Here is a 25,949-nt window from a genome sequence, read left to right as displayed (position 1 = left end):
TAAGAAGCTATGGATCTTGCATATGAGATATTCTTATACAGCACAACTAATTGACAATTAGTTGTTCTAAGTAGTAGATAGTTAGTTAAGGTAGTTGTTCTAAGTAGTTCCAAGGTGGCTGGTGAGAAGGAAAACAGCTGTTTTCCTAGCTGCAAGGAATAAAAACAAATACAATAAAAGTGAAAATGGATAATCTGTATTTCTTCTAAATATAGTGTACATTAAATCAGAAGATATAAGAATACTTAAATTGAACACTCAGAACCCGGTATCTTGTAAATAGAAACAAAACTAAAAAAAAAAAAAAAAAAAGTGTACACCTCAACTCATGCCATACAAAAAGGAAAAAAATATTTCAAGTATACAAATTAGTAATCCAGTGTATAATGAAGATTAAGGCTAACATTTTCAACCTTCAGTGCTGAATTTACATGGAAACCACACATGAACTCTCAAAAGCAGCTTTGTTTTTATGATGAATCGTTGGAACTGATATTGATTTTTCAAGAGCTTCAGGGGATAAGAATTCTTTTCCATTAAACAACAGTGTTTCTTCAAAACCTTAAAAATCTTAGCCAGAAAACAGGAAAAGGGGTATTTCAGCAGGACTTTTTGATTCAGAAATGCCACTGCATTGTTTTGTGTTCCCATTGTGAGTCGTCATGTGAGGGCTCCAGCCAGGCTTCTTGCTGGACTGGATTTACCACAGCAAAGCATAGTGCACCACCACACACGTACAGCTATGGTGTGTTACAGTAGAGAAAAGCTGTTGGCACACATACCAGCACTCATCACTCAGAAGAACAACTTAACACACAGACACATGATCCTCAATCATCCATGTGGTAGGCCCAAGCTATGGGGATTATGCTGGACAAGCTGCACATGAGCTATTTGCACGTACACAGTGGATGCCGCTATATGAGCTGAAAATAGCAGAGAGCCCAGCCACAGCAGTACCCCTCAAAGCTGATTCCAAAGCCCCTAACTAAAGATAGAAAACGAGATACAAAAGTTTGAGTTCACAGACCTCTATCAGGAAACCTCTGTTCACAGAAGAGGAACGTGAGACATTTGAACTGCAGCTCCTACGTGAATGAGCAATACAACTTCCGCCTTAAAATATGACTAGAAAACTTACTGTTCTGAAGAGCTGCAGCTTTTCTGAGGGAAGATTTTAAAAAGTTGATAAAACTACAGTCTTCTACAAGGTTTAAAAAATAATAATAAATAATCAAATCTCAAATTTAGGGCACTTATTTCACTTTGAAACTACACCTTCAGTTTCTTGAACTCATTGCAGTAAAGCTAATTTGTATCATCCCCAGCACTAGCGCCTGAAATTGAAAATGTTAGTCTTTACATTTAGCTCTGCTGTAACCACATCCCTCAGTATCTACAGTATAATATTAGCAGAGGTCCCTTTTCACTCTCTTATAGAAACTCAGAATGCAACCTTACTTAGACTTCCCTCGGCTTTGCTACCAATTCTTAATTGGTCGTTTCTACTTGAGAGAAGTAAGCAGTGCATCAACCTGTACCTCATTCTAGTTTTGCCCAACATCTTGAAACACTGTTCACCATTGCTTTGGTATCTACACCTATGAAAATATTAGTATTGTCTACTTTATACAACCTATGATATAACTGATTTTTCAGGAGTTTTTTTTTTTAAAAAAAAAAAAAAAAAAGACATTAGAAAACAGAAGAACAGTAGGAAGACAAACAGTTTCTAAAAATATTTTGAATGTAAACAGTGTAATTCAGAGTATCAAAATCCCTTGAGATACATCAGTCTAAACCCATAGAGTGCTTTAATAACCATCCACATAGGCTGTAGGTGAATCCACCTGTCAATTTCCCACTAGAGTGGCTTTAATCAGTACATAAACTTGTGCTAGGTTCATGCAAGTGTGCAACTACTTTGGTATAGGACAGAAAGTAGGTCAGCCCACAGGAGGACTCTGAAGAAACCACAGTTCAAAAACAGAAAAGTTATATTCAAAACTAAGGATATGCTGTTGGTGAGGCATTTGCTGTCACCTCACACTGCAAAAGGAGAGACATCTGAGACAAACGGATAAGAATACTCGAAGTTTCTTCAAAACTATGAAAACTAATTTTAAATGTCAAATATTTTAATTATGTTTTGTTTTCTTCTTCTTCTGTGGTTGTTGTTTGTGTTTCTTAATCCCTAAATTTATGGTCTGGAAAGTCTCTCTGAATCGCATTTCTCATAGCAAATATACGCCCTATAATGTATGAGTATACATTTACTTCAATGTCTAGTCTTGTTCGTAAAAGAGATCCAAAACTTAATTTTACCACCTGAATGTGATGTTCAAACATTGAATTAATTCAAATATGCAAATCCAAACTGCTACTTGGAACACTAAGGTGTTCCTGTGCCAAAAACAGTGTCATAAGGCTTAAAAAAAGAGGGGAAAAAAAAAAAAAGAAGAAAAGAACAACAACAAAAAAGAACAAAAAAAAGAACAACAGAAAAAAAAAAAAAAAAAACACACCCTCTCATCTTCTAACAGGTAAAACACACAAAAGTTGTGGAAGGGCTGCCAGAAAGGCAGACTTGCCTTCTAATTGGGGCTTCCCCAGTAGCAACAACACACAACTGACATGGTTTGCAACTGCTGCAGTAAAACCGGTGGTCTAGGTTTTTCATTCTTCTGTTCCTTAGGAAGCATTTGCAGACTCAAGAACACAACCTGCATTATTCCATCCACTTCTGAAAGGTTATCTTTGCAGCCCTGAGGGCACAGACCATACATATGTGTATACAGTACATAAAGCTTACACGGTATACAAACTGTCCATGCAGTTTCTGCCTCTCTCTCACAAGGGAAGCTTCCCATCTACTGGTGGCAGCTAGTCCCAACATTTCACAAGCAGTGACTAAACCTTCTTTGACCTACAAGTCATTCTGGTAACTTCTGTTTCCTCGCTTGGGCCATTCCTCCTCCACCCATTTCAGCAGCACTTTCACAACATCAATTCTCTTATAAAATTTACAGAGCTCAATCAGCTGCTCCACAGTCCTGTCACTATTCCGTAGCAAGAACTCCAGGGTAGGACTCTGGGGCTTCTGTTCAAGGAAACACAATTCATCATAAGTCATCCCCCACTTGCTTGCTAAGTTTCTCCAGTTTTTCACAGTTGGATGGCAGGGATCCAGCTTTAGCCTCACTGTGTACAACAAGTCCTCATCATTGAGCATGTCGCTGATGGTTGGTGCACGAAATAAGCACAAGGAGCAGGTGCCATTTTCTTTGCAGCTTTTCTTGAGATCTGCAGTTAAAACCATTACGTGAAGAGAAGTTAGAATTTGTTGCTGTGGTTTTACCAAGAACAAATGTAAAAGCACAAATGTTTGAAGAGCATTACGTTTCACAGAATCATTTCTGAAAAAGTCAGAATAGTGGCATATTAATGCCCTTCCTTACAAAATTAACTTTCTAAAACTTCTCTTGGCTACGTTCATGGGCTATAATCAAAAGGACATTATTTTTGGAAGCATCATATTTATCCTCTTACAGAAAAGATGTGCAGTTCCTTCTAGCGTAAGCTGGGATATTCCATTTTTCTTTTTTGGGAACTACCTTGCATCCTTCAATCTGCCATAACCCCTACATACATCACCAAAAGGAGCATGTGCACATTACATCTTGTATAGATATGTTGCAGGATCAAGGCAAAGGTTTTGCGTTTCTGAGCTGCTGCTTTCATAACAATATGAAATATGTACACCAGGAGAATCTTTACATGACTACAAAGTAGAAGTATTTTGTTTTCCTTTGTTTTGCAAGGGCTCTTAGAATAAAAGTTGCCCCTGTTATATCAAGCAAGCCTATTTTAAATGTACATTATAGAAGGAAGTAAAGAGCATACTCCTCCACATGTAGAAAAATAAGATTATCGAGTTGCTGGAAGTAGGTGGTGATATGCTCCAAACTCTACATGAAATATCAAAAACTGCCATTTAGAGGTTTCCTCCACACAGTATCTGCCCAGTGCCAAGAACAATGCCGTACCATCAGACTGTACTATGTATTATGTATTAATAACCTGTAAAAGCATATAGAAAACAGTTCTAGCTATGGTTCCAGTTAAATACTAACACCTTTAGCACTGCAGTAAGTCTAGGGCATTGTTTCAGCATTTCGGCTGCAGATATGACACTAAACAGCACTTTTTGAAGGCAGGGAGAATTTGATTTGTCCAAAGAGTAATGGATAATGGATGCAGCCTAGAAGCACTTCCTAAAACTTTTGCCCTCTGGCCTCGTTGTAGAGCATGAAATAGGGAAGTAAGTATAATCTTACTTAGGATGAAACTCTCTGAAAAAGGAAAGCTCCAACAATAAAACTGATATAAATGAAAAGATTGGTTAGAAACAATCAGAGTGTTTTGGTGTCAAATGACTGTGAATAAATAAATCAGTGACTCTGATGTAGAAGTGCTGGATCAGTGCCAGTTCAAGGGACCTGAACTGTATCCCTAGGAAAGGGCAAACCTGGCAGTCAGTGCTGCCTACTCTTACAGATAACAGCATATGTTATTAACTTTTTTTTTTTTTTTCCATTTGCAGTAATTATTGTAAGATTGTGTGTAAATTCCAGAAAGACCTTCAGAAAGTGACTTTTTATGCCGAATACTGGTGCTGATGAAAGCAACTGAGCTGAATGTAGCTTCTGTGTGCACTTTGTTTGTTTGTTTGTTTCTAAGGGAAGAACAGGCTACTGTTATTTTTGTAATGCTGCTCATCAGCTTGCTTTCTGAAGTAGGCCAAAGAAAACTTCTTAAGTTTTCAACAAGTTAGGACATGCCGCAACAACACTGCTGCAGACAAATAACTTCATACAAACGCTTAGATTCCCTTTTAAAGGGAAGCGTGTTCTGGTAACATCTTTGCTCACAGGCCTCACAGCTGTCCTCTAAGAAATGTATATATTAGGCATTCTGCTCTTCTTGTGCACTCTAAACTCTTGCTGAAGTGAGACAAAACTTGCTCACTTCACTCATAGCAGGATTTACTTACACCAACGAGGCAAAATGAATGTAATCCAAAGTTCTGGCTGAGCTCAAAGGGCAGGAGAACGCCCTGTCTAATTTCATTTTATTTTGCTTTGCAAGGATGCCAGAGTATGTTTTATCCTCCAACAGAAGAAAGGAAGAAAGGGTAAAGAAAGCAAAGGGCTCAACTATAGGTAAACAAAATTAAACCAACCTGCTTCTGGTACTTGCTGTACTAGATTATCAATAGGGCTATACAGAATCCTGGTTTTCTAAAATGCTTTGCATTTGGTTAAAATGATGACCTACCTACCTAATTCCATTATCTTAATGTTACATGACACGAGAACCTTCTTAACCAAATGTTGATTTACAGTTCTTCGCTGTTAAATCAACTGGGGCGTATATTGGCCACCACCCCTCAGTCTGCCTCCAGCTGAGCTGAAACCCCTGTGGGATAAGCCCCCACAGCCAGCTTCTGCTCTCTCCAAATAGCTGTTTACAGATTTCTTTCCAAAGTGGATGTACTAGATGCAGTTGGACAGCCTAACTTACATATTTTGTATGGTTTGCATTACTGATCACCACCACCTTTAAAACAGAGGTAGATGTAAATGACACTGGTAATGAAATGAGCACAAGCATTGATTATCCAGGAAGTTCTAGGTTATGATGAATAGCAGTTTTTAATAAAGTCCTCTCAAAGAAAATATAGGAATAAAATATGTAGAAAAGTAAAGCTGATATATTACCTGAAAGGGATTCATCAGTATGGTTTTGCGTGTCTTTGTTTTCTGGCTACAAAGCAGAGAATAAATATAAATCAAAACAACATATTTGAACATCAGGATAACTATTTGGCTAATTTATAAGTGGCAGGAGATTACTTAGAAGAATCCCAAGCTACCTGTCAGACAGGGAACATATCTGGTATGAGAAATTACAGACAATCTGCAGACTTTTCAGGCAGCATTTTTATGATTTTGTCTCACAAAACAGCCTGGATTGTTTTATCTACTGAAGAATGTCATCCTTATTAATCATATGCTATGGGGTTACATCTTTTGAACAATATGCTCCTACTCCCTCTTTCCTCCTGTCCACATTTTTCACCTTTGTTTAGTTTTCCTTATTTGACTGTTGTTAACTCAACACCAATTACAGCCCTTGCTGTTTGAAAAATTATAGTCTGGGCACTTACCAATTCTTACAAGGTGACCTTGCTGCACACAGTTATGAAATACTACTAATACTGTACACTTGAAAAATAGCTTTTTTTTTTTTTTTTGCTGACATACGTACAAAGCTGTTCAATAATTAATGTAGTTTGATTAAAAAGATTTAAAAGTTTTATAACAAGAAACCTGAGACCTTTGCCTGTAACATGCAACAGTGAGGGAATGCTTCATTGATCTAGTATAAGTGGAGAAGCTCTTTAACAAACTTCTTTACATATATAGAAATTTTTTCTGGACAGCAGGTGGGCTTGAACATTTCTGCTGGCTCACATCTAACCGTCCTCTTGTTTGAAGCAAACATTCCCTCAGGGGCTTTTTGTCCACAAATTAAACACAGCAAAAATACTCAGCAGCTTTAGACTGCAACACATGTTTTAACACTTCAATTCTTCTATATAGAAACCAACATCTAAAAACTGGAAGGCCAGCACCTTGATCCTAGGACTGCAGGAAACTGCAGCTGCCCGTACTTAAACTATGCGGGTGTGGAACCAGATGAAATAGCTTTCTTCTATTGAGGATTTAAAGATGAAAGCAGAAGGGGATTTTCCCCTTAGATAACTGCAATAAAGCATTTTGATTTTTGTATTGCATCATTCTTTCAAAACTATCACAGCAAGCTTCTTAGCGTTTTGCAAGCTGTGCATGCAAACACAAGACCACTGTGTAACACCAGTCTATTCCTACCTACTAAATCTTCTGTACTAAGAAATCCACTAAGAATATAGGTCATTTCAGCTGATGTAGAGAAACATACATATATACAGAATCCAATGATCAAGAAGGCACGTTATCCCCAAAATATTTAAAGACTTTGTCAGGAAAGGAAAAATGTGCATGTTGTTTTCAGCATTTCTCTTCCCTGGAAACTGCAAGGACATGCGTGCAACATCAAATCATCCCACAATGACTGATTTCTGCTTAGAAGAGATCTGAGGTTGCACATGTCGCTTGCAACAGCATCATCCTTGCCATTATCTTCTAGAAGTCTGCTTTTCCAGTGACACCACGTAAGCTTTCCATGGACAGAGGTTTTTAAATTCATGATCTTGGCCTTTTTGCCACGTGAGCACCCAAAGTTCAAGAAAAATTTGATACAAAAATCCTAATTATAGCCATTGTCTCCATTTCCTCTAATTCTTTTAAAGTAGAACAGTATTGAGTCTTGAGGAGCAAATCCCCATAAAGGTAAGTTACTGGGAGAACAAGCAGTTGCCCATCACAGATCAGCCTTCTCAGCTCTCTGTTTAAAGAGGAACAAACAAAATCAAAGGGGAAAAAAAAAAAAAAAAGGAAAAGTGATAGGTATTTTTCACTTAGTTTACAATAGCTCAGTTGCTGTTCTGAGCTTCAATAACTTTTTCCAGACTATGAATTCATGCAGGTTCCAAGTTCATGGTGAAAGCTAATACCTAAATGCCTCTTGGAGATGCCATTATACTCATGTCTCATGACAAAAATAACAGGAGTGGCTAGTACTGCAGCAAGTACAAAGAAATACTTTGGATACTTACCTGTGCCATTCTTATGTTTCCAAAATTGGTATTTGTACTGATCAGTTACTATCCACTTTTGTCAAGCCAAATGCACTCAGGTTTACTCATGATTATTATCTTGTAATATAATTGCAATACGACAATGTATTGTCACTGTCCATAAAATGAAAGTATTAGGCAAGAGTATTTTTTGCCTACAATTAAAACTCAATCAACTTCTACAGGTTTAATCAAAGCTATAAGCCTATGTACAGTCTGAAGGTAAGCAGAATTTTTTCCAGCTCTGTAGAACTACTAATAGCCTAGTATGCTGAATTATCTTTATAGTAACTCTAAGTGGGCAACAAATGCTCTCTTCTTGATGATGGGAATGAAACAGTTACCTCCATCATCTGTGAAATGCATACCAAACCCATGTTTGTTTGATGAAAGTCAGCTGGGACTCTGGCATAAGGAACTCCTTTTAATTCTTGTTCTCGCTGGGCATTGCTCATTCATTTCTCTTCTCCAAGTTTTCTGCTCAACCCAAAGAGAATCAATTTGAAATTCAGCAAATAACATTCACCTGAAAGATGGTAACCATGGAGCATCACGGTAACCATGGGGGTCACTCAGCACTGCCTACCCTATGGCAACGTAAGACTTTACACTCGATGGAGGTTATTTCCACTACGGATAGAGCAGTGTCCCAAAGTCAGAGCAGAACAATCAAATGCCTCCCTAGGACAAGACACAAGGAGTCCAAAACCCAGGATTCATCTTCCTTTACTTATTCTCTGCTCTGGCTCTATTTTCAGCAGGGAAGAGGGAGAGCATGCAAGACAAAGCCTTGACTCTGCATTGGCTCTTCTTCAGAGCATCTATATGCTAATGAAAGCCTAGTTAAACTACAAAGCAAACATTAATAATTATTTAGCCTTTCTTTTACTTTTCTCCTCAAAAGCTCGTTTCATTGAACTCCGGAAAAAGAAGCCTATTTCTGGTCAATTTTACTGAGTAATTCCATGCGCTCCACATACAGTCTGAAAACATATTCATTTGTTAACATTTAATTAACAGCGATAACTTAGTTTACATACATATATCATTTTTTCTTACCTGTTGGACTAGGCCAGTATCTGATGTAAGACTCCTGATGTTCACAGATGCGATTTCCAGTGTCACTTGATCTGTGAGGTATTCCTCATCTAAGACAAAGATTGTGAAAAACTGGTCTTCCAACCAAATACAAACTTAAATAGTAAGATTATCAAACACTCATTATAGGTGTCCAGCGTACAAAATTTAATTCCACATCATGATCAATCACTAGGAGATGCAGGATCAAAAAGCCCAAACCAGTAAAATGGCAGTGACCACAAGAGTCACGCAGTCCATGACTGTGTGAAGAAAAACAACCCTTGCAGAGATCAAATATTAGTGTATTAGTGCTTAAAAAACAATCGCCATACTGTTTTTGAGGCAAGAGTTATATTCTTTCAGAAAGCTGACCAGGAATAGTACCAAGAGAATATTAACTGAGCCGATACATCATAGCAGACTTAAGAAGACTTCCAAGTCAGTATAATCCTTTTTGCTTTGCTTTTCTCATCACCAGTGTAATGATCACTGTTGAAATATGTACTACATAAATGTGTATTTTTTCTTCTGCCCCTTTGTGAATTAGGCTCATCCTACTTATCCCTACAACACAGGAGTTTCCTGAAACACTAAAATAATCTGTTTCAAAGTGCATTTATCACCTGCCTTGGTAGTCCATTGAAAAACACAACATTCCTCAATACTACACAAACTGATTACCTTTCAAGTTTCATTTCAGCCCTCAAAATGGGATACAAGGGATGCATAAACCTTCTGTGAACCTCATGAAAACATATACTTTCACTCTGCGTGATTAATAAGGGCCTCGTTATCAAACCATCCACACAAATCCCATGGGTCAGGTGCTGACTAACCATTAAGAGGAGCTTGAAAGAGGTTATATTCTACACATATCTGAACACTCCATGGTGGAGACTGCATCTGTAGTACATTTCTTCTTGCTGTTTAAGAGGTGTGATCTCATGGAAGTACTGCTATTACTTTTATGAATTGTCAGGTAACAGAAAGAAGACGCATTTCCTTATCTCACTCAAGAAATTCATCTGAATCAAAGAAGTCAACCTTACACTTGTGAGGAAAAAAAAAAAAAAAAGAAACACTGGTTCTCCTCTTTTTTTTTTTCTTTTATAAGACTGTTGAAATTAAAAGCCAAATAGCATTCCACTGCCAGCAGGGTAAATGTTTAATAAGCACCACCTTTTTTCTTCACAACCATAGGTCTAGAGACAACGAACAAAATTCCCCAGAAGTCTGGTTGAAAAAGCTAACTATTGGCATCAAAATTCCACTTTGTTTGTGTGGAAACACTACGTGCCGAATTTGTTCAGGATTTGAGTGGAAGAAGAATTATAGTCAAAGCATAACATAAACATTAAGCCTAATTCTGCAAGATGAGAAGGCCACTCAACTCACCTTTAATTCATCATCAGTAGAGGGTGCTAAGACCTTGGGTAAGTTTGGTCCCCAAATGGTCCCTTGACTGAGTAAAAAAGGAACAAGACTGTCCCCCCCACTCCTCAAGGCCAACGTACTGTTTATTCAACCATTAAATCTGAAGCAAACAGAATTTTGTGTTACACAGAATCAAGCCTGCACATCTGTGATATTTTTTAGCACACAGGCTCATATTTCTCAGTCTTTATTTTTATAGAAATAGTTATGAAAATACTTTCTCATTGAGCAAACTGAGAAGGTATCACTTATACTACTATATAGCACTGTCATACAAGTTTCAAAATTCATGGTAAAGAAGACATACTTTGAAAAATAAAGTCAAGAAAAAAATAATTAAGAAAAAATAGATTCTGGAAATGAACAGAGTATTAAGAGATATTTTTAACACTTCCTACTCTAAAGAGGAAATATCAAGCTATATTAGTACTCACATCTATTTAAGCTATGTTAGTATTTACATCTCTTTACACTTGGCAAGAGTGTAAATTAAAAAACTATAAATACACCAAGTCCACCTCCTTCCTACAAAAAGCACTGAAGTCTCCACTCCCTTTCAGCTTTCCTTTTTAAATTAGATGCATTCACAACACACAATGTTGGATTTTAAACAAGCATGGCAATATTAGAAATTTAGGAATTTATCTAATTAATTCTCAGGGGGACCTAATGTCATGGTGGAATTAAGAATATGTCATGGAAAAGAAGATTACAGAGAAATTTCTTTAATGTTAGTGAACCGTTTTGAAGGAACAAACCAGCTAACTGTAATTAAACAGGAAGTAGTTTATAATTTCAAATTAGTTTTCATCCCACATTCTACTTCTCCACTGAGCACTTTGAGAAGATGCTCATTTTCTCTGGCTGGCTCCCTTAAGCCCCCAAAATAACCTTCTAACCTTTCTTTAACCCCAGTGGTATATTGCCCACGCTTCCCAGCAGTTTCCATTGTGACTAGCTTCTGCCTTGTTTCTTGTGTCTGCCCCAGCACAGACGTGCTGTGCAATGCAGTGTGCAGAACACTTCAGCTGCACAGTAATAATTAAATGCAATCCAGCCAATGGCAAAGACAGGGATAACAAAAAACAACACGTGTCAAGGAATCTATAAAAGGGATATTGACACAGTCTAAAGTATTTGACTTGAGTGCGATACAGAACCTGCACAGGACGTGAAGGTTCCAGACTGGATGGTATTCATACCTGCTGCTCAAGGTAAAAAGTGGCATAAAGAGTTAACTGGTTATAGGGCTGGGGATGCAATTGGAAGCAAGAGAACTCCAAGGTATTTCTGGATTACATTTCCAATAATCTGAAAGCACTGGTAATCTCTTCAAAGCCATGTTTTAACATTGTTGTATCTCTACCCTCTGTTCTCTGAACACCGTGTTTTTGGTGGCACCACTATATTTTCCTTGCATGTTGAGTCCCTATCTTCTTAAGATAGTTGTGACTTTTAGATCACAACCAAACTGGGGCAGAAAAATTCAGAACCTGTAATATATACCCCGGTAATCTTAAAATATAGAAGATGACACATTACATTTAGAATATAAATGTCTAGGAAAAAATAAGAGTATTTCAATCCTCTGGATAACACTGATGATGTTAGTGTGTATAACAACACAGATCTACGACACATAACCTAAAAGACAAAATTCACACTGATTACCTTTAGGTACTCCTGTGTCTTGGACGGGATACTTTTCAGTCTGTCACAAAAAGACAAGAGACACAAATGTTTGTTATCTTGAATGTAATTCTGCTGGAGAAACAGCGTATAAAAACTGCATAATTATAGTTGTATCTCTAAAATTGCTACTAGCTGATCTATCTACAGTCAGATAGAGTAATGTGCTTCTTATGCAGAAATTGAGATACTACCACTGCTACTGATTACTGCATGCAAAAGTAAAAGTAATATCTTTCAGGTTCGCTACAGTATTTTTAAAGGTATTACAGTTCAGTGAAGAAGCAGAGATTGGAAAAGGAATTTTGCATTTAAACAGCAAGATAGCAATCTAGAAAAAAAAATGCAAATGAGGAGTAACAGAGACTATTTCAAAAGCTCTTTAACAGACATAAACCTCTATTAAAATGTTACTGCACTGAAGGAAAAAGAATCTCATTCCCTTCTGCTCTAAAATTAAAAAGATGATTAAGATGCAAAAGAAAACTATTGTTTCTGAGTCTAAGGAGATAGCTACTGATTTCCAGGCATCTGTTATAACTTGCTACTAAGCCTAAAATCCACCTCCTTCCCTGTGACCCCTATCTTTACATAAAAATAGGTGAAACATTTCATAGAAGTTGATAACCAAGCATTCAGATTAAAGACATATTAATTTAAGGGGGTAAGGATAAACAAACTTTCATCTGTTTTCAAACTTTTCCCCACCTTTTAAATATTCCCCTTAACAAAAATAAAATAAAATAAAAAAACAGCTTCTAACTTAGTCAACCCACAAAACCGGTCACAAAAGCCTGTATATTTTGCAAAAGCCTGCTAATACACATCCATGCACACAGACTGCAATAATGGATCCCAGGGAAGGACCAGCATTTAAAGCACCAGTGAAATTTTCGAAGTTTCTTGCTGATTCCCTGCTGAAAAGCTTCAAAATGAGAAGAAAGCACCAAGGGAAAGCAATAGCTTGTTCAGTCATCATCCATAAAATAAACCAGAACATTTGAATCTGTTTATATAATTCCATTAGAGAACAGTCTTCTCTTGGGTACACAGCACTGTTACTCAGAGGAAGTAATCCATAGCAACTTCAGAAAGAACTCCTCTTACAAAACTTTTCAGAATTTCATATTCCCTTTACCTGATGTAGTCCTTGTTCCAGCATAATATTGCTGGAACGACAGCTTATAATACGACAAAGGTTTGCCATAAATGGTGTTACTCTGTGAGCAAGCACTAGAGAGCACTGTTTGGTCTCTCCCTAGATTTACCCATGTCTGCTCTAAGGCACCAGCTTTTGGTTTAATCTTTCCATCACCTGAACTCATCAGACAAAATAGGTACAGGAAGAAATAATAGCTTAATACAATTTACATTTTAAACCTTAGCTGGGTTTTCTTCCAATCCATATAGACAGAAGAAGGTCAGCACCAATCTTTCTCTTCTTTTATTAAATGAAAAAAAATGGTAGTCATAGCCTCTCTAAAGGCTAACCAATGGACAGCTCAGCTCATACCACCAAATTCAGCTCATACACCTATTCCCATTTTTTTAATTCACATTTTAAATGTACAGGGTTAGTAAGTTAACACAATTATACAGGTAAGCAAAACCCTATATATATTTACACACATGGTTAGAGTTTCTTAAATATTTTACTAATTTCTGTATTGCAAAACTGTAGAGAACTATAATGATTTTAACTTTGTTAGAGCAGAAACACATACCATTGTTATGGAAAGAGTGCTTGGATCTGTATCCTCTACTGGCTCTTTTGCTCCGTGATCTGCTGGAAATAAGTAAGATTTATCAATGCATAATCCTCAAAATATTTCTGTCTGGAAATTCATATTTTGCTTATTTGTCTGACCAAGGCAAAGCATAGCTACACTGCCATTACATGCATTATGTCAAGCTTCATTTACACAAGAAAACATGACAAGGTAGAAAACATCACACACACTAGCACAGGGATGAGAAACTATGTGCAACAGGGAAATCCAACTCAAAGCTAACAAAAGATAGACTGAAATGAAAATTCCAAATTATTTTTAGTAAAAATAAATAAGTAATTCACAAGGCAATTCAGCAGTAAAGAGTTAAACCCAACAAATCTGCTAAAAGGTAAGTTTCATTCTCCAAGTGGCAGCACTCCATTTTTTTCCTTAAAGGGATAATTCAAACAGTAAACATATCCACTGCCCCATTTGAGGTAAACATCAATTATTTTTATACAATTGAATCATAAACTTCAATTATATTAACATCAAAAACATATAAAAATAAATCTTCAAAGCACTTGCAGGTGAATCATTAACTGTCAACCCCTCTACGCTGATGTCTAAATTGACAAATAATAGTGATATAGTGACCAAAATCAGAGAGAACCTGAAACAAATCTCATACACAAGCCAGGATTCACAACAGCACTCCTTCATTTAGCACCTTCATCTCCTTCCCTCACAGAAGATCTGTTCTGTTGCTAAGTATCATGTTTTCAAAAACTATGAAAAGCATTTTAAGTGATGTAATAGGATTTTCACTCCATTTTTGTCACTCTCACTCCTATACTCACCACAATGCTTTCAGCCTCAACCAGAAAGATGTGTTTTAGATCAACATTCAGTGATTATCTTTTTCAGCTCACAAACACAGAAATTAAAATGCACAGTATAAACACTGAGCCCCCAAATAGCACTGAAGTTACACAGACCCTACTTTAACTCAAATTTAGCAGTTCTACAAGTCTGGAGCACATCCTCTGTACAAACATGCGTTAAACATTTTTAAAAGGCATTTTTAAAAGGCATCTATTAAATCTATAAGCACGCTGCAGCACAAAGTTTAGCATGCAAAACACATGCAGAAGAGGAAACCAAACCAACCCAAAATGCCATACTGCTGTCACACATGCCCTGTTAGGGATTAAGTCCCTGCTCCAGCAGCATGGCATTAACACGTCGTTCTGCATGAAGCCTGCCCTGATAGCAGGGGCCAGCACAAACAGCCGTAAGCTTCCCACGTTGAATGTAGGTAGGGTGAGAGTCAGACGGGGACAGGAGTCTGACAATAAGCTGGAGTAAGGTGCTGCTGGAGTTGGGCCAAAAGCAGAGGATTCAGGTAGGAACTGTGTGCTGGGGAGCTGCGGAGGAAGCTGAGGAAAAGAGAACAGCTGAGAGACCCACCCTGAAAAGGAGAATGGAAAAAGGCATGGGGGCATGGAGAGCCAAGCAAAGCCAAAGACATCCAAAGTCTCACTGTTCCTTCTACTGTCTGTGAAGACCCAACAAGTCCCTTATCATCAGTTTACTCTGGAGGCCTCACAGCTAGCTATTCCTTACAAGTTTTTGGATGAAATTAAAAAGAAAAAAAAAAAAGCCTACAATCAAAAAACACTTTCTTTTGCCCTCATAATTTAAGGGGAACCTTAATGTAGATGGAAGCAGACTCCCCGAAAGGTCAATGCCCTGGTGAACCTCAGTGGCTCCTGTAACTACAGAAAGCTTCCTTCCCTATCTGCCATTGCACCTCTGAGATACAGCCAAGGTAGACTGCAACACCACTAAATATTACTTTCCACGATTCAGAGGGAAGCACCGAGCGAATGGGTGAAGGTCTGAGAATACAGGGATTTGGAATGAGGCCCTGGCAGACCCCAGGGTGACCCTACAAGAGGTGGTAAGGTGCTGGGTGGTGCCTTTAACTGACTCCTGCTTCCTAGGTCTCACTCAGAAACACACCAAGTGCAATACTGACTTGCACCTTTCTTGCTTATCCATCTTGGAAAATATTTTAAAAACTGTATTGCTTTCCCTATGACTCAATTCCTTCCCTCTTGTTTTTCTAGCTCTTTATGAAGAACTCTAAGTTCCCTGTGTTTTTTTTTTAGGTTGCAGAGCACTACCAGTTTCCAACATTTTCTACAGGTGGCATGAACACATATGAGGATTTGTACCTATGAATAAATGCTCTGTATGCTGGCTGCAGGTGAGTCACCACGGTCTTGTTGACCACTGGTAGTTGGTGGATAATTAGAGAACCACAGACTTAATGTTTAATTCTGAATAAGGCAATTAAAATGCCGTGTCCCCTCTCTCCTTCCCACACTTATCTCCAACGGTAGCCTGCAACTCATTTCATACAGCTAGATGCAGGTGCACAGAACAGCAGGGAGGCAAGTTCTCTGTTTATCTCGAATGTAAAATATCCATGGTTTTGCATGTTGAAAGGCTGACAAGAAATAAAGATATCAGCTGACTATATCAGCAGGCCACCTGATTTCAGTTACCTTGACAACTTAACGTCATTTTCTGGGATCCTTCAAAAAAATCACTATCACCATTCTCCCCGCTGACAGCATTCAGCCACCGGTGTGCACTTACCTCCCCACAATTCACACGTAAATCAACCCAGATGCACACAGGTCAGGTTCAGTGGTTGCTCCCAGCACCTGATGCCAGCTGCCCAGCAGCTGTTGGGGCTCTTCTGCCCGAGCCTGTCCAGCGCAAGCAGCCTACAACGGGAGCAGCCAGCTTGTGCCCGTCAGCACGGTTTGTTCAGTACTGCTACCCTAACAGGGACGCAGCGCTGTGCACTGAGAGTGGTGTGAACAGCGTGTCAGTTTTATTCACACACCTGCAAATTTCCAACCCTATGTCTGCTCTTTGTCTGCACATGGGAAGGAAGCCTGAAGGCAAGTTTCTGAGACCCTAGAATTCTGACCTTTAAGCAGAAGGAGGCTCACAAAGCACCACATAGTGGATACAACATTTCCCCGCTACGTTTTTTTCCCTGCAACATAACCTGGACACCACCAGCAGCGAGCAAAGAACTTAAGGCCTACCTTCGTTCTGTGAGCCAACCATACCCATGGAAGATTTCTTCCACACCAACACAGGACACACATGTCTGAAGTACAACTCAAACAAAGCAATCACCCCAGCTTGAGATGAGCCCTTTGATTAAACACAAATCAACAACCGCGTTTTGACAGCAAGCACGTTAATTTCAGATTTGAGTAAGAAGAGGAAAGACAGCAAGTCGTATCAGAATATTCAGTTCTCTGAAAAAAATCTAAAGTGTGCGCAGCAAGCTTGTAAGCTTGAGCGTTTTTGTTTACCCGTAACTACTCAAAACTCTGTTGCTGCATGAGCAAGTTAAAACGGGCAGGCCTGAGAAAAGGCATGAGACACCTGAGAGAAGGCACTCCGAAGTTGCAAGTGCCATTAGCCATGCAAGTTAAGAAGTGTTGCCTTGCTAACCACCCACTTTGGGATCTCAAAAAAAAAAAAAAAAAAAAAAAAAAAAGAGAGAGAAAGATAAAGAAAGGCTTTTTAAGGCGCTGCTAGCAAGCCCGACTAACACCCTAAACGCCGGCGCAGGCTTGACAAGACAAGTTGCACTAAATCACACCAGCGCGGCCCATGAGAAATTATTCCCGAGCTTAATGAGCGTGCGTGGGGGGAAGGGAGCAGCCGACAGCCCCTCGACTTTTTGCTTTTTCAATCCCCGCCGGGCCGGGCTCCCCTCGGGGCTGCGGAGCGCGGCGGTGCCCGGCTCGGGGCACGGCACGGCACGGCCCGAGCCTCGCTCCGCGGCCCGCAGCGCCCGCGGCGACCCCGAGCGGCCGCAGGGGCAGGGAGCGGCCGCGGGGGGGCCGCCGCCGCCCGCCCCAGCCCGCCCCGCTCCCGTCCCGTCCGCGCCGTCGCTGCTCACCCGGGGGCAGCGGGTCCCGCGGCGCGGCCATGGGGGCGCAGCACGAGGAGCGAGCGGCGCCCGCCGACGTGCCCGGAACCGCCGCCCCGCGCCGCGCCGCCCCCTTCCTGCCGCAGGTAGGCGCCGGGCGGCCCGGGAGGCGCTCGGAGGAGGAGCGGGGAGACCCCGGCTCGCCGGGACGGGGCCGAGGAGCCCCGGCGCAGAGCGCGCCGGGTGTGGCGGGCAGCCGGAGGCCGGCCTCTTGCACCACCGGCGCCTCCGACACCCGGCTGATGCCCAGTGCTTTGATGGCAGCGCTTTAGGTCCCCACCGCCACCGCTGCCACATTCTCTCGCTTAGGGCTTCCCTACGCTTACAGTAATACAAATTGCTTAAGTGGGGCCCATGCATAAAATTAGGTTCTAAGTAAGAAAGATCAGGTAGTTCAATACTGTACAATACACACAAAATAAACCAGCAAATCTGACCAAATCGGTCAGCATGTCATTATGCAGGCTACATGTGCATCTTAGCTACCTTCCTGTCATCAGTGAGGTCACTTCACAGGTGAATCACAGAACCATCAGGGTTGGAAAAGCCCTCCAAGCTCACCTGGTCCCACCATCACCCCACCACCAATACCATCCCACTAACCATGTCCCCAAGCACCATGTCCAGCCTTTCCTTGAACACCCCCAGGCACGGTGACTCCACCACCTCCCTGGGCAACCCGTCCCAGTGCCTGGCTGCTCTTTCTGAGGAGAAATGTCTCCTCATTGCCAACCTGAACCTCCCCTGGCGCAACTTGAGGCCATTCCCTCTAGTCCTATCACTAGTTACCTGTGAGAGGAGGCCTGCCCCCAGCTCCTCACACCTTCCTTTCAGGTACCTGCAGAGAGCAATGAGGTCTGCCCTGAGCCTTCTCTTCTCCAGACTAAACACCCCTCCATTCCCTCAGCCGCTCCTCACAGGACTTGTGCTCCAGGCCCTTCACCAGTTTTGTTGCTCTTTTCTGGACATTCTCCAGGGCCTCAATGTTCTTCATGTAGTGAGGGGCCAAAACTGAACACAGTACTCAAGGTGCAGCGTCAATAGAGCAGAATTTCACCTCTGGCAACCAGCTCATGCTGGAGGAACTACAAGTAGCCTTGGTCGGGAAAGCATTGCAAATTGAGTGTTCCTGCACAGTTCATTTTCTATCTCATGCATTTTACAACTCAAAAAAAAAAAAAAAAAAAAAAAGTGATAATGATTAAGTTGCTCTTATATTCAGAATATAAATTAAAACAGCAGCTCATTCTGCTCTCTGGATTTTTGCTAATACCTGGAATTTTTGTTTTCAATAATTCTGTTAATTGTGAAATCATGAATTCTCAGGAAAGAAGTTTTTGTGAGGATAACTTTTATGGCCTGACATAAATGGAGTTTTTGCCTTTGAGTCTTACACATATGCAAACGCATACAAATCTTTCTCTGCATATAGATAACCTAATTTGCAAAGTAGAGCTAACAGATCACTGACAATTCTGTCATTCATAATAGGTAAAAAAGACACCAGAGAAACTTTTGTTTTAGGTCTAGCATTTAAGTTTGGCTGTTCACTGTACGGATTGACTGACTGCTATGTTAATACTGAAACTCATTCCCAAAGGGAGGCATTTCTTATGTTGAAAGAGTATCCCTGAGCCTAATTAGAAATAAAATTGCTGATTCTGTATGTCGCCCTGGATTTCCTTAGAGAGGCAATGTTTTTGGTGATGGATAATTAGTTTGACACTGAGCAGAAAAAGTGTGCCTACCAACAGAGATCTGCAGAAATGCTGGAGTAACAATTGGAGCCGCTCCTGAAATTGTAAGCAATGACAAATCCACAGCAGAGCTAAGAATTCTCTGGGTTTTAAACTTGTCAAGCTTAGGCCTCAACAAAATGAGTGCCATATCTGCCCTGATGCCCTGCATATATATATATTGTCGCTGTGTGCTGTTTGAAGACCTCTGGTCTTAACCCCGGAAGCAGATATGCTCTGTGACTACTAACACAATCCAGGAATGTGTGTATAAACTATATAAAAATGTATCCATTAACATCCTTCAAAATATCCCTAGGGTAGTGTTGTTACATAGGCAGCTGTAAACTAGGGAAACGTGTTAATGATTGGTGTGAGGTGCTAAGCCAGGTTTTACCAACAACGTGGCACATATAGTTATAACTTACACCCTGAAATCTTCCCACATTAGTATTCAGGAATGATTTTATTAAACAATAACAATAATTCTATAAGAAAAACACCTGTACAAGCAGTCAAAACTGTCTAATGCTGTTAAAAATCATGTGTTTGTTGTTGTTTGATTTTTTTAAGTGTATCCGTAAATCAGATTAGCTTTTCAATTAGATTTTTTTTAAAGTTATTTGTAAAGCACTCTTGAAAATAATGGAATATGGTAATAGAGGCCAATATTCTAGACAACATTACTGCCTCAAAACCTAATCATAATTTAACATTTTTTACTTACTACTTAAGGAAGATTCTGCAATTACAAGTAAATATCTCTAATGCACTGTCAACAGTACAGATTCATTTGGCTGTTACATGCCTGTTCTTGTATCATGCTTTAATGAGATACACAAAGATCTTTGCTACTTAACTAAATGACCAGTCAAGAAAAACAGAAACTATTTTTAAAAAACAAATACAGCCATATCACACACACAAAAAAAAAAAAAAAAAAAAAAAAAAAAGTAAGATAACTATAAGCAATAGCATTCTCTAAAACAGCGAATTAGCTCTCTAACCATTTTTTTTTTTTATTAAGGACAACCTATATCTTATCTTGCTGCAACCCTGTAAGCTGCTAAATTCAGTGCAATTAACGATAACATAAAGAGTTCAGGGTTTTGTAAATTTACACTCAAATATGAAATGAATATTACTAAATTGTTTTTACAAACCAAGGCTACACATGCCTCTCATCCCTTCCCCAGCCCTAAAGCAAACAAAACTTTGATGAGGACAAAACTTTTCCCAAAGGTCTTCAAATCATCTGGTAATCTAACAGATTGCCAGTTCGCTTAGTGTTTGAAATAACAACTCACATTCACAAAGGGGTTTCTTGTCTTCTGAGCACAAGATTGCAATGAAATTTTTTTTCCACCCATGGAGAATATATCCCTGTCCAGTAAAATATTACTGCGAACTCCTCCCCCCCGAAAATGTTAAAAAAAAATTTCTAACTGATCCTCAATGTTTTTTTTGTTTTGTTTTGTTTTGCTTTGCCACATCACTAACATAATGAAATGATAATCTTCCCCTCACTGAGAGGGATTGCTAATAATTAGTATATTGCTAATAATTGCTAATGATGTTAGCTGTGGGCCTGCCAGTACTGTGAGGCAACCTTCTTTACTCTTCTTCATTTGCTTTGTACATGTCAATAATCTTTAAGGGAGTTTTTATTAAGTAGCATACTTCTGTTTCAACATAAATTTGTCAGCTCTAGCATATTTCAGTAGAGTTAGGAAACGTATCCTGGCATTTTCTTTCCCAGGTATCCCTCTATAACTTTCAATTGTCAGCAGCTTCAATACGTTGCTAGACCAGTTTGTTAAAATTCTCAGGCTGTTTTGGAGTAGGAATAATTAACCAGCAGCTAAAAAGTTAAAATTACTTCCTTTGCCAGTGATTGTATTGGTCTGTTCTTTTACAGTTGCACAGGAATGTTACAATTTAGACATTTACTTGACAGCAACAGCAGTATATGGAGAGAAGATAAGGAATGACGTACCTAGACCACCTTATGTAAGCCTACAGATAATCTGTTTGCCTTACAGGCCTGCACAATACAGGAATGTTCCCACCACTCCGGAGGCTGTGCTGCATCCAAGTCAAACACGAGCCACAGAAACAGTCAAACTTTGCTTTCTCTGGATGAAAATATTGAAAGTGAGCATAATATGACTGGCTTAGGCTGCAGTTTACCCCCTCTGAAGGGGCATGAGCTTCCTGCCTGGCTGCTCCGTTTTTATGGAACATACAATAATTGAGTTGACACCCATGCCTCACCATCAGGTTTGTTGACAGATAAGCAGGGACACAAAGTACATAAATCTTGGGGTGTTTTTGGAAACCAGATTACTTACGTTCATCTGCACCTGCTATATTCAGAAGTTTGACATAGTAGAGTCATCTCTTTAATACTCCTTCTTCAGAAATGACAGGTGCTACAGGAATGACAGTAAGCCACCAGAGACTACTTTACATCTACAATTTTGACTGAGGTGATGCTGTCATACATGACAAAAAGCACTTTGTAAGCATTCAGCAGTAATACATTCATAGGAAGCATAGGAATCAAGGTACAGGTGCATAGCTAAGATGTGTAGTTAATTTTTCCATCACCTACAAAAACCTTCTTTTAAGCATGCTCCCTTTTATATTTTGCTATTTTTTATTTTTATTTAATTATTTTTTCCCCTTTTCTTATACTTATTGTGAAGATACTGCTGTATGCTATTTTTATATTAGGAATTTCCCTTTTTATCACTGTATTACATTGGACCTACACTGTTTCATCCATTTACAGGCTGTAGTCATTTCTCTTGTTTATTTAGACATCCATGGGTACTTTGAAAAACTATTCGCAACAACAGACACCAGTAGGTGTGAACAGGATACATAATCACAGAATGGTTTGGGTTGGAAGGGACCTTAAAGACCACCTGGTTCCAGCCCCTGTCATGGGAAGGGACACCTCCCACCAGACCAGGTTACCCAAAGCCCCATCCAGCCTGGCCTTGAACACCTCCAGGGATGGGGAATCTGCATCTTCTCTGCAAAGAGATATAAAAACTTGTAGTAGGCTTAATGACACAGCTGGAAAAAAAACAGGTTTTCAGGTGTACAGCTGTAGTGGTCCTAATGGACCACAGAACTCACATGCCCCACATCTTGTCTGCTTTTTGTACTTACATCAGATGTTTTACCAGAAGTTGTTGCCTTACTGTATCCTCAGATCTTCATAGTTAGCCTACCGTAAGATACTCCATTGCCCAACAGACACTGCGCGCTCACTGCTGGTGTTTGCCAGACGTGAACAGGAATTTGTGACGTATTGATTCCTCTGGTTTACTTTTGCTAATTTTAGAAATGAGTCATTCAAATGTTAATTTGGAAAAATAAATAAGTAAAGGCAAAAGTTTCAAGGGCAAAAAAATTCCAGAAAGCCATGTGTCAGGTTACTGAAATCTAGTTCACGTACTTGGCAAAGCAGCTGTGATTTACCCAGCTTCTCATAAGGTGAAATGTGCCTGTTCGCTCACTTAAGTCTAATAATTTCTAAGATATGCTTTTACATGGCAGATGACCACACACAAATTCTGTGTACAACCAGAGTGCATGAGCTCAATTCAGGCAAATAAAATCTGACCAAAAGGGACCAAGTGAACTAGCAGAAAAAAAGTGGCAGAACTTCATCAGTACCAGTTCCCACTGTGCCCTCCCTGAAAACCATAAGCAAGCTTGGCCAGGGAGGCCGTGTAATTGCAGATCTGTTGCATCCATTATAAGGCTTCCTGTTACTCTCTCTCTGTGTACCCAGATCTCTGTCCGCTCTAGAGAACTGTGTTGTGATGGAGAAGAGGTGACTGATGTATGTTATTTAACTCTTATTTACTACTACAGAGTAACGTTTTCAGTTCCTGTATTTTTCGCAGACAGAAAGAAAATAGTAGAGCTTGCAAAGAAAACATTTTTACCAGCAATGCATGTTGCGAAATCACAGAAGATGCTTGTTCTTATGCTAAGCAACACACATGTGCCTTGAAAAATTAAATATATAGTCCAGACTCTCTCCATGAACCCAGCATGCTATGTGTGTTTTTTTTCTGTTTTTTTTTATTTGGATAGAAGGCATGATCAACGGTCTCCCCAGCAAGGCCTGTTCTCAGCCCCTACTAAAATACTGTAACATCATGGCAAGTTTCTTTAAAGGAAAGGAGCTTAGCACATATGCCCAGTTTTGTAACATTGTTTGCAATCATAATACCATTTCTCCTGCAGATGTTTCCTGAAACTGATTTCACAAAAAAATTCTGTTAGGATTTTTTTTTCCATGCTTCATTACTCTACCAAAATAACATTCAAAGGTTGAAATCAACACAAAAACAAAAGAATATACGCTAGAGTTTAGAAAATAGTAGTAAGCAAAATTCAGCTGATACAGTAAATACATATGCAAATAAGTTTTTTTTTTGTCTTAAAATTACTCTGTAAGGAATTCATTTTGTTTTTGTCTTACAATTACTCTTTGTACACTTCTACGGCCCACGCTTTATACTGCTGATACTGCAGTCAAAAACTAAACTGTTACCAACTTTCAACACAAGCAGGATTAGACTGTTGGAGGTGAAGAAATAAAGTATTTTCAGTAACTCACATAAAATGTTCTGAACTAACAACTGAGTGAACTTGGAAAATACAGGAGTTTACATCTAATTTGCATAGTCCTATATATAGTGCAGGTGTGTGGCAGTTGCAAGCACTTTGTACTTCTAATGTGTGTTTTTTTTCTGTTTTATTACTTATTAAAATTGTGCCTATAAAACCTATAAAATGAAAGCCTATACAGTAAATTCACCTGGATCTACCAAACAGAAACCGTACCTTTGCGAGAAATACAAACTACTTGCAATAAGTCATGGAATAGCAACAGTGTGAGCCAGTTGTGGCCACGTAAACATCAGCATTAGCTCTTCCGCCATTTTTTCTCAAATATCTAGCAAATATATTGGTCACTGTTGCTGAAAGTAGACAGAGATTATAATTTTATCCTTTCCAAATTGTATGTTACATCTTGTCTCAGTGACCAAACTATAAAACTACTGCCTACTTCATTTCACGTTCTCTGGAATTCGTAACTATCAGACCTTCACCTTTTCAACCCATTTTCAGCAATGCAAAAAACCATGACATACTGGTACTTAAGGATAAAGATAATGGAAAACTATTTTGAATTTGTAATTAAATGTAAATAACCACAGCCAATTTAAAAACTTGCTCACAAAAATAGTTTCCCTGACCTTAGTGCTTGTCTCCATACTCCAGTAAAGGAATATTATCCTTTAATAGAGCGAATATGAGACAAACCTGGGTTAACGGATGGATGAAAAATAGAATCCTAGTTCCAGCAACCTTGCACATGAAATCAGGGGAATACTCATGTTTCTCCACAAAAATACAAACTTTTGCAAGCCTGCAAGTCAACTACAGCCATGCAGATAACTGTTGGGAACCAAAGGTTGATTGTTTCTGAGCTTTTTTTTTTTTTTTTTTTCAAAAAAGCACTTAAAAGGAACTGAAAAGAAGCAGCAGTAAGTTTTAGATCAGTTCCCATACCTATTGGAAAAGCTTCACAAATTCAACTGATGCAATATAATAGCTTTCAACCTCTCAGCTGCCAACCAGTATGCCCTAAGGAACCAGTAAATACTTAATAAATAATAAAATAGAATTAGCTGATCTATCAGTAAGCAGACACTGGAAGGGATGGTCCTACCCTCTCTTCCTCTCTGGATGCGTGACCTGGCCTCTTCCCCTGATCAGACTGAGTGATGGAGCAGCCATAGCGCGTCAGCCCAGCGGGCTGCTCTGGCAGAAAACTATCCCTGAAAAATAAATAAATAAAACAGTTCAAGTACCTTGTGAATTGATTTACCATGCAGCTTCAGGATTGCTATGGGATGGGGAACAAGGAAGAGAGGGAGTTGGAGGACTGCCTCTTGAGGCCACTCAGGATTTCCTTAGCCCAGCTGTGAGGTGAACCTACACCTGGAAGGTCCTGTGGGCTTCCACTTCCTACACAGGAGCCTGTGCCTACGCTTCTATTTTTGTCTACAACTGAAATTAAAAAGACATTGAAGCCAGTGAATGACTACCGCAAAGCTTTTTCATTAGCTACAGATAAGAAAATGAGACGAGGTAAGGTAAATAAACTCTTATTTCCCGACTTCCAGGAGGGAATATAAATATTCCCTACTTCGTAATACAAACGGCTTCTTATTCAGAAGCCCCGCTCAGAGAAACGGCTTAACCTGAGGAAAAATAAATGAATAAATAAATAAATAAATAAATAAAGCCCCGCTCCTGATCACTCGCCCCCGTTCACCTGCGAGGCGCCAGGCGAGCGGGCTGCCCCTGGCCGGGCCGCCACCTCCTGCCACGCAGCGGCCGGGGCTAGGGAGCCGCTAACGGCCGCCAAC

The 25,949-nt window shown here is 39.6% G+C and overlaps 1 protein-coding gene across 9 annotated transcripts; it reads right to left on the bottom strand.

Moving 5' to 3' along the window:
* Nucleotides 1-1,682: 1,682 nt before the first annotated feature.
* EDARADD (EDAR associated via death domain) lies at nucleotides 1,683-25,927 on the bottom strand. Of its 9 annotated transcripts, XM_084515126.1 has the most exons (7): nucleotides 25,856-25,927; nucleotides 25,247-25,355; nucleotides 13,729-13,787; nucleotides 11,987-12,026; nucleotides 8,861-8,949; nucleotides 5,781-5,826; nucleotides 1,683-3,303 (listed from the first exon to the last, which is right to left on the bottom strand). In XM_084515126.1, the coding sequence occupies exons 3-7, from the start codon at nucleotides 13,729-13,731 to the stop codon at nucleotides 2,927-2,929; spliced, it is 555 nt and encodes a 184-aa protein (XP_084371252.1). In that variant the 5' UTR covers nucleotides 13,732-13,787; nucleotides 25,247-25,355; nucleotides 25,856-25,927; the 3' UTR covers nucleotides 1,683-2,926. The 9 variants fall into 9 exon arrangements, with proteins under 9 accessions (XP_084371252.1, XP_084371247.1, XP_084371249.1 ...); XM_084515121.1 differs by lacking the exons at nucleotides 25,247-25,355; nucleotides 25,856-25,927 and adding an exon at nucleotides 17,717-17,802 and having other exon boundaries at nucleotides 13,729-13,790; XM_084515123.1 differs by lacking the exons at nucleotides 25,247-25,355; nucleotides 25,856-25,927 and adding an exon at nucleotides 17,717-17,801.
* Nucleotides 25,928-25,949: the final 22 nt, after the last annotated feature.

The sequence above is a fragment of the Aythya ferina genome (genome assembly GCF_964211825.1).
Source record: "Aythya ferina genome assembly, chromosome: 3".
NCBI classification, from domain to species: domain Eukaryota; kingdom Metazoa; phylum Chordata; class Aves; order Anseriformes; family Anatidae; genus Aythya; species Aythya ferina.
The sequence above is the reverse complement of the archived record's forward strand: the minus strand, read 5'-3'. Positions and strand labels throughout refer to the sequence as shown.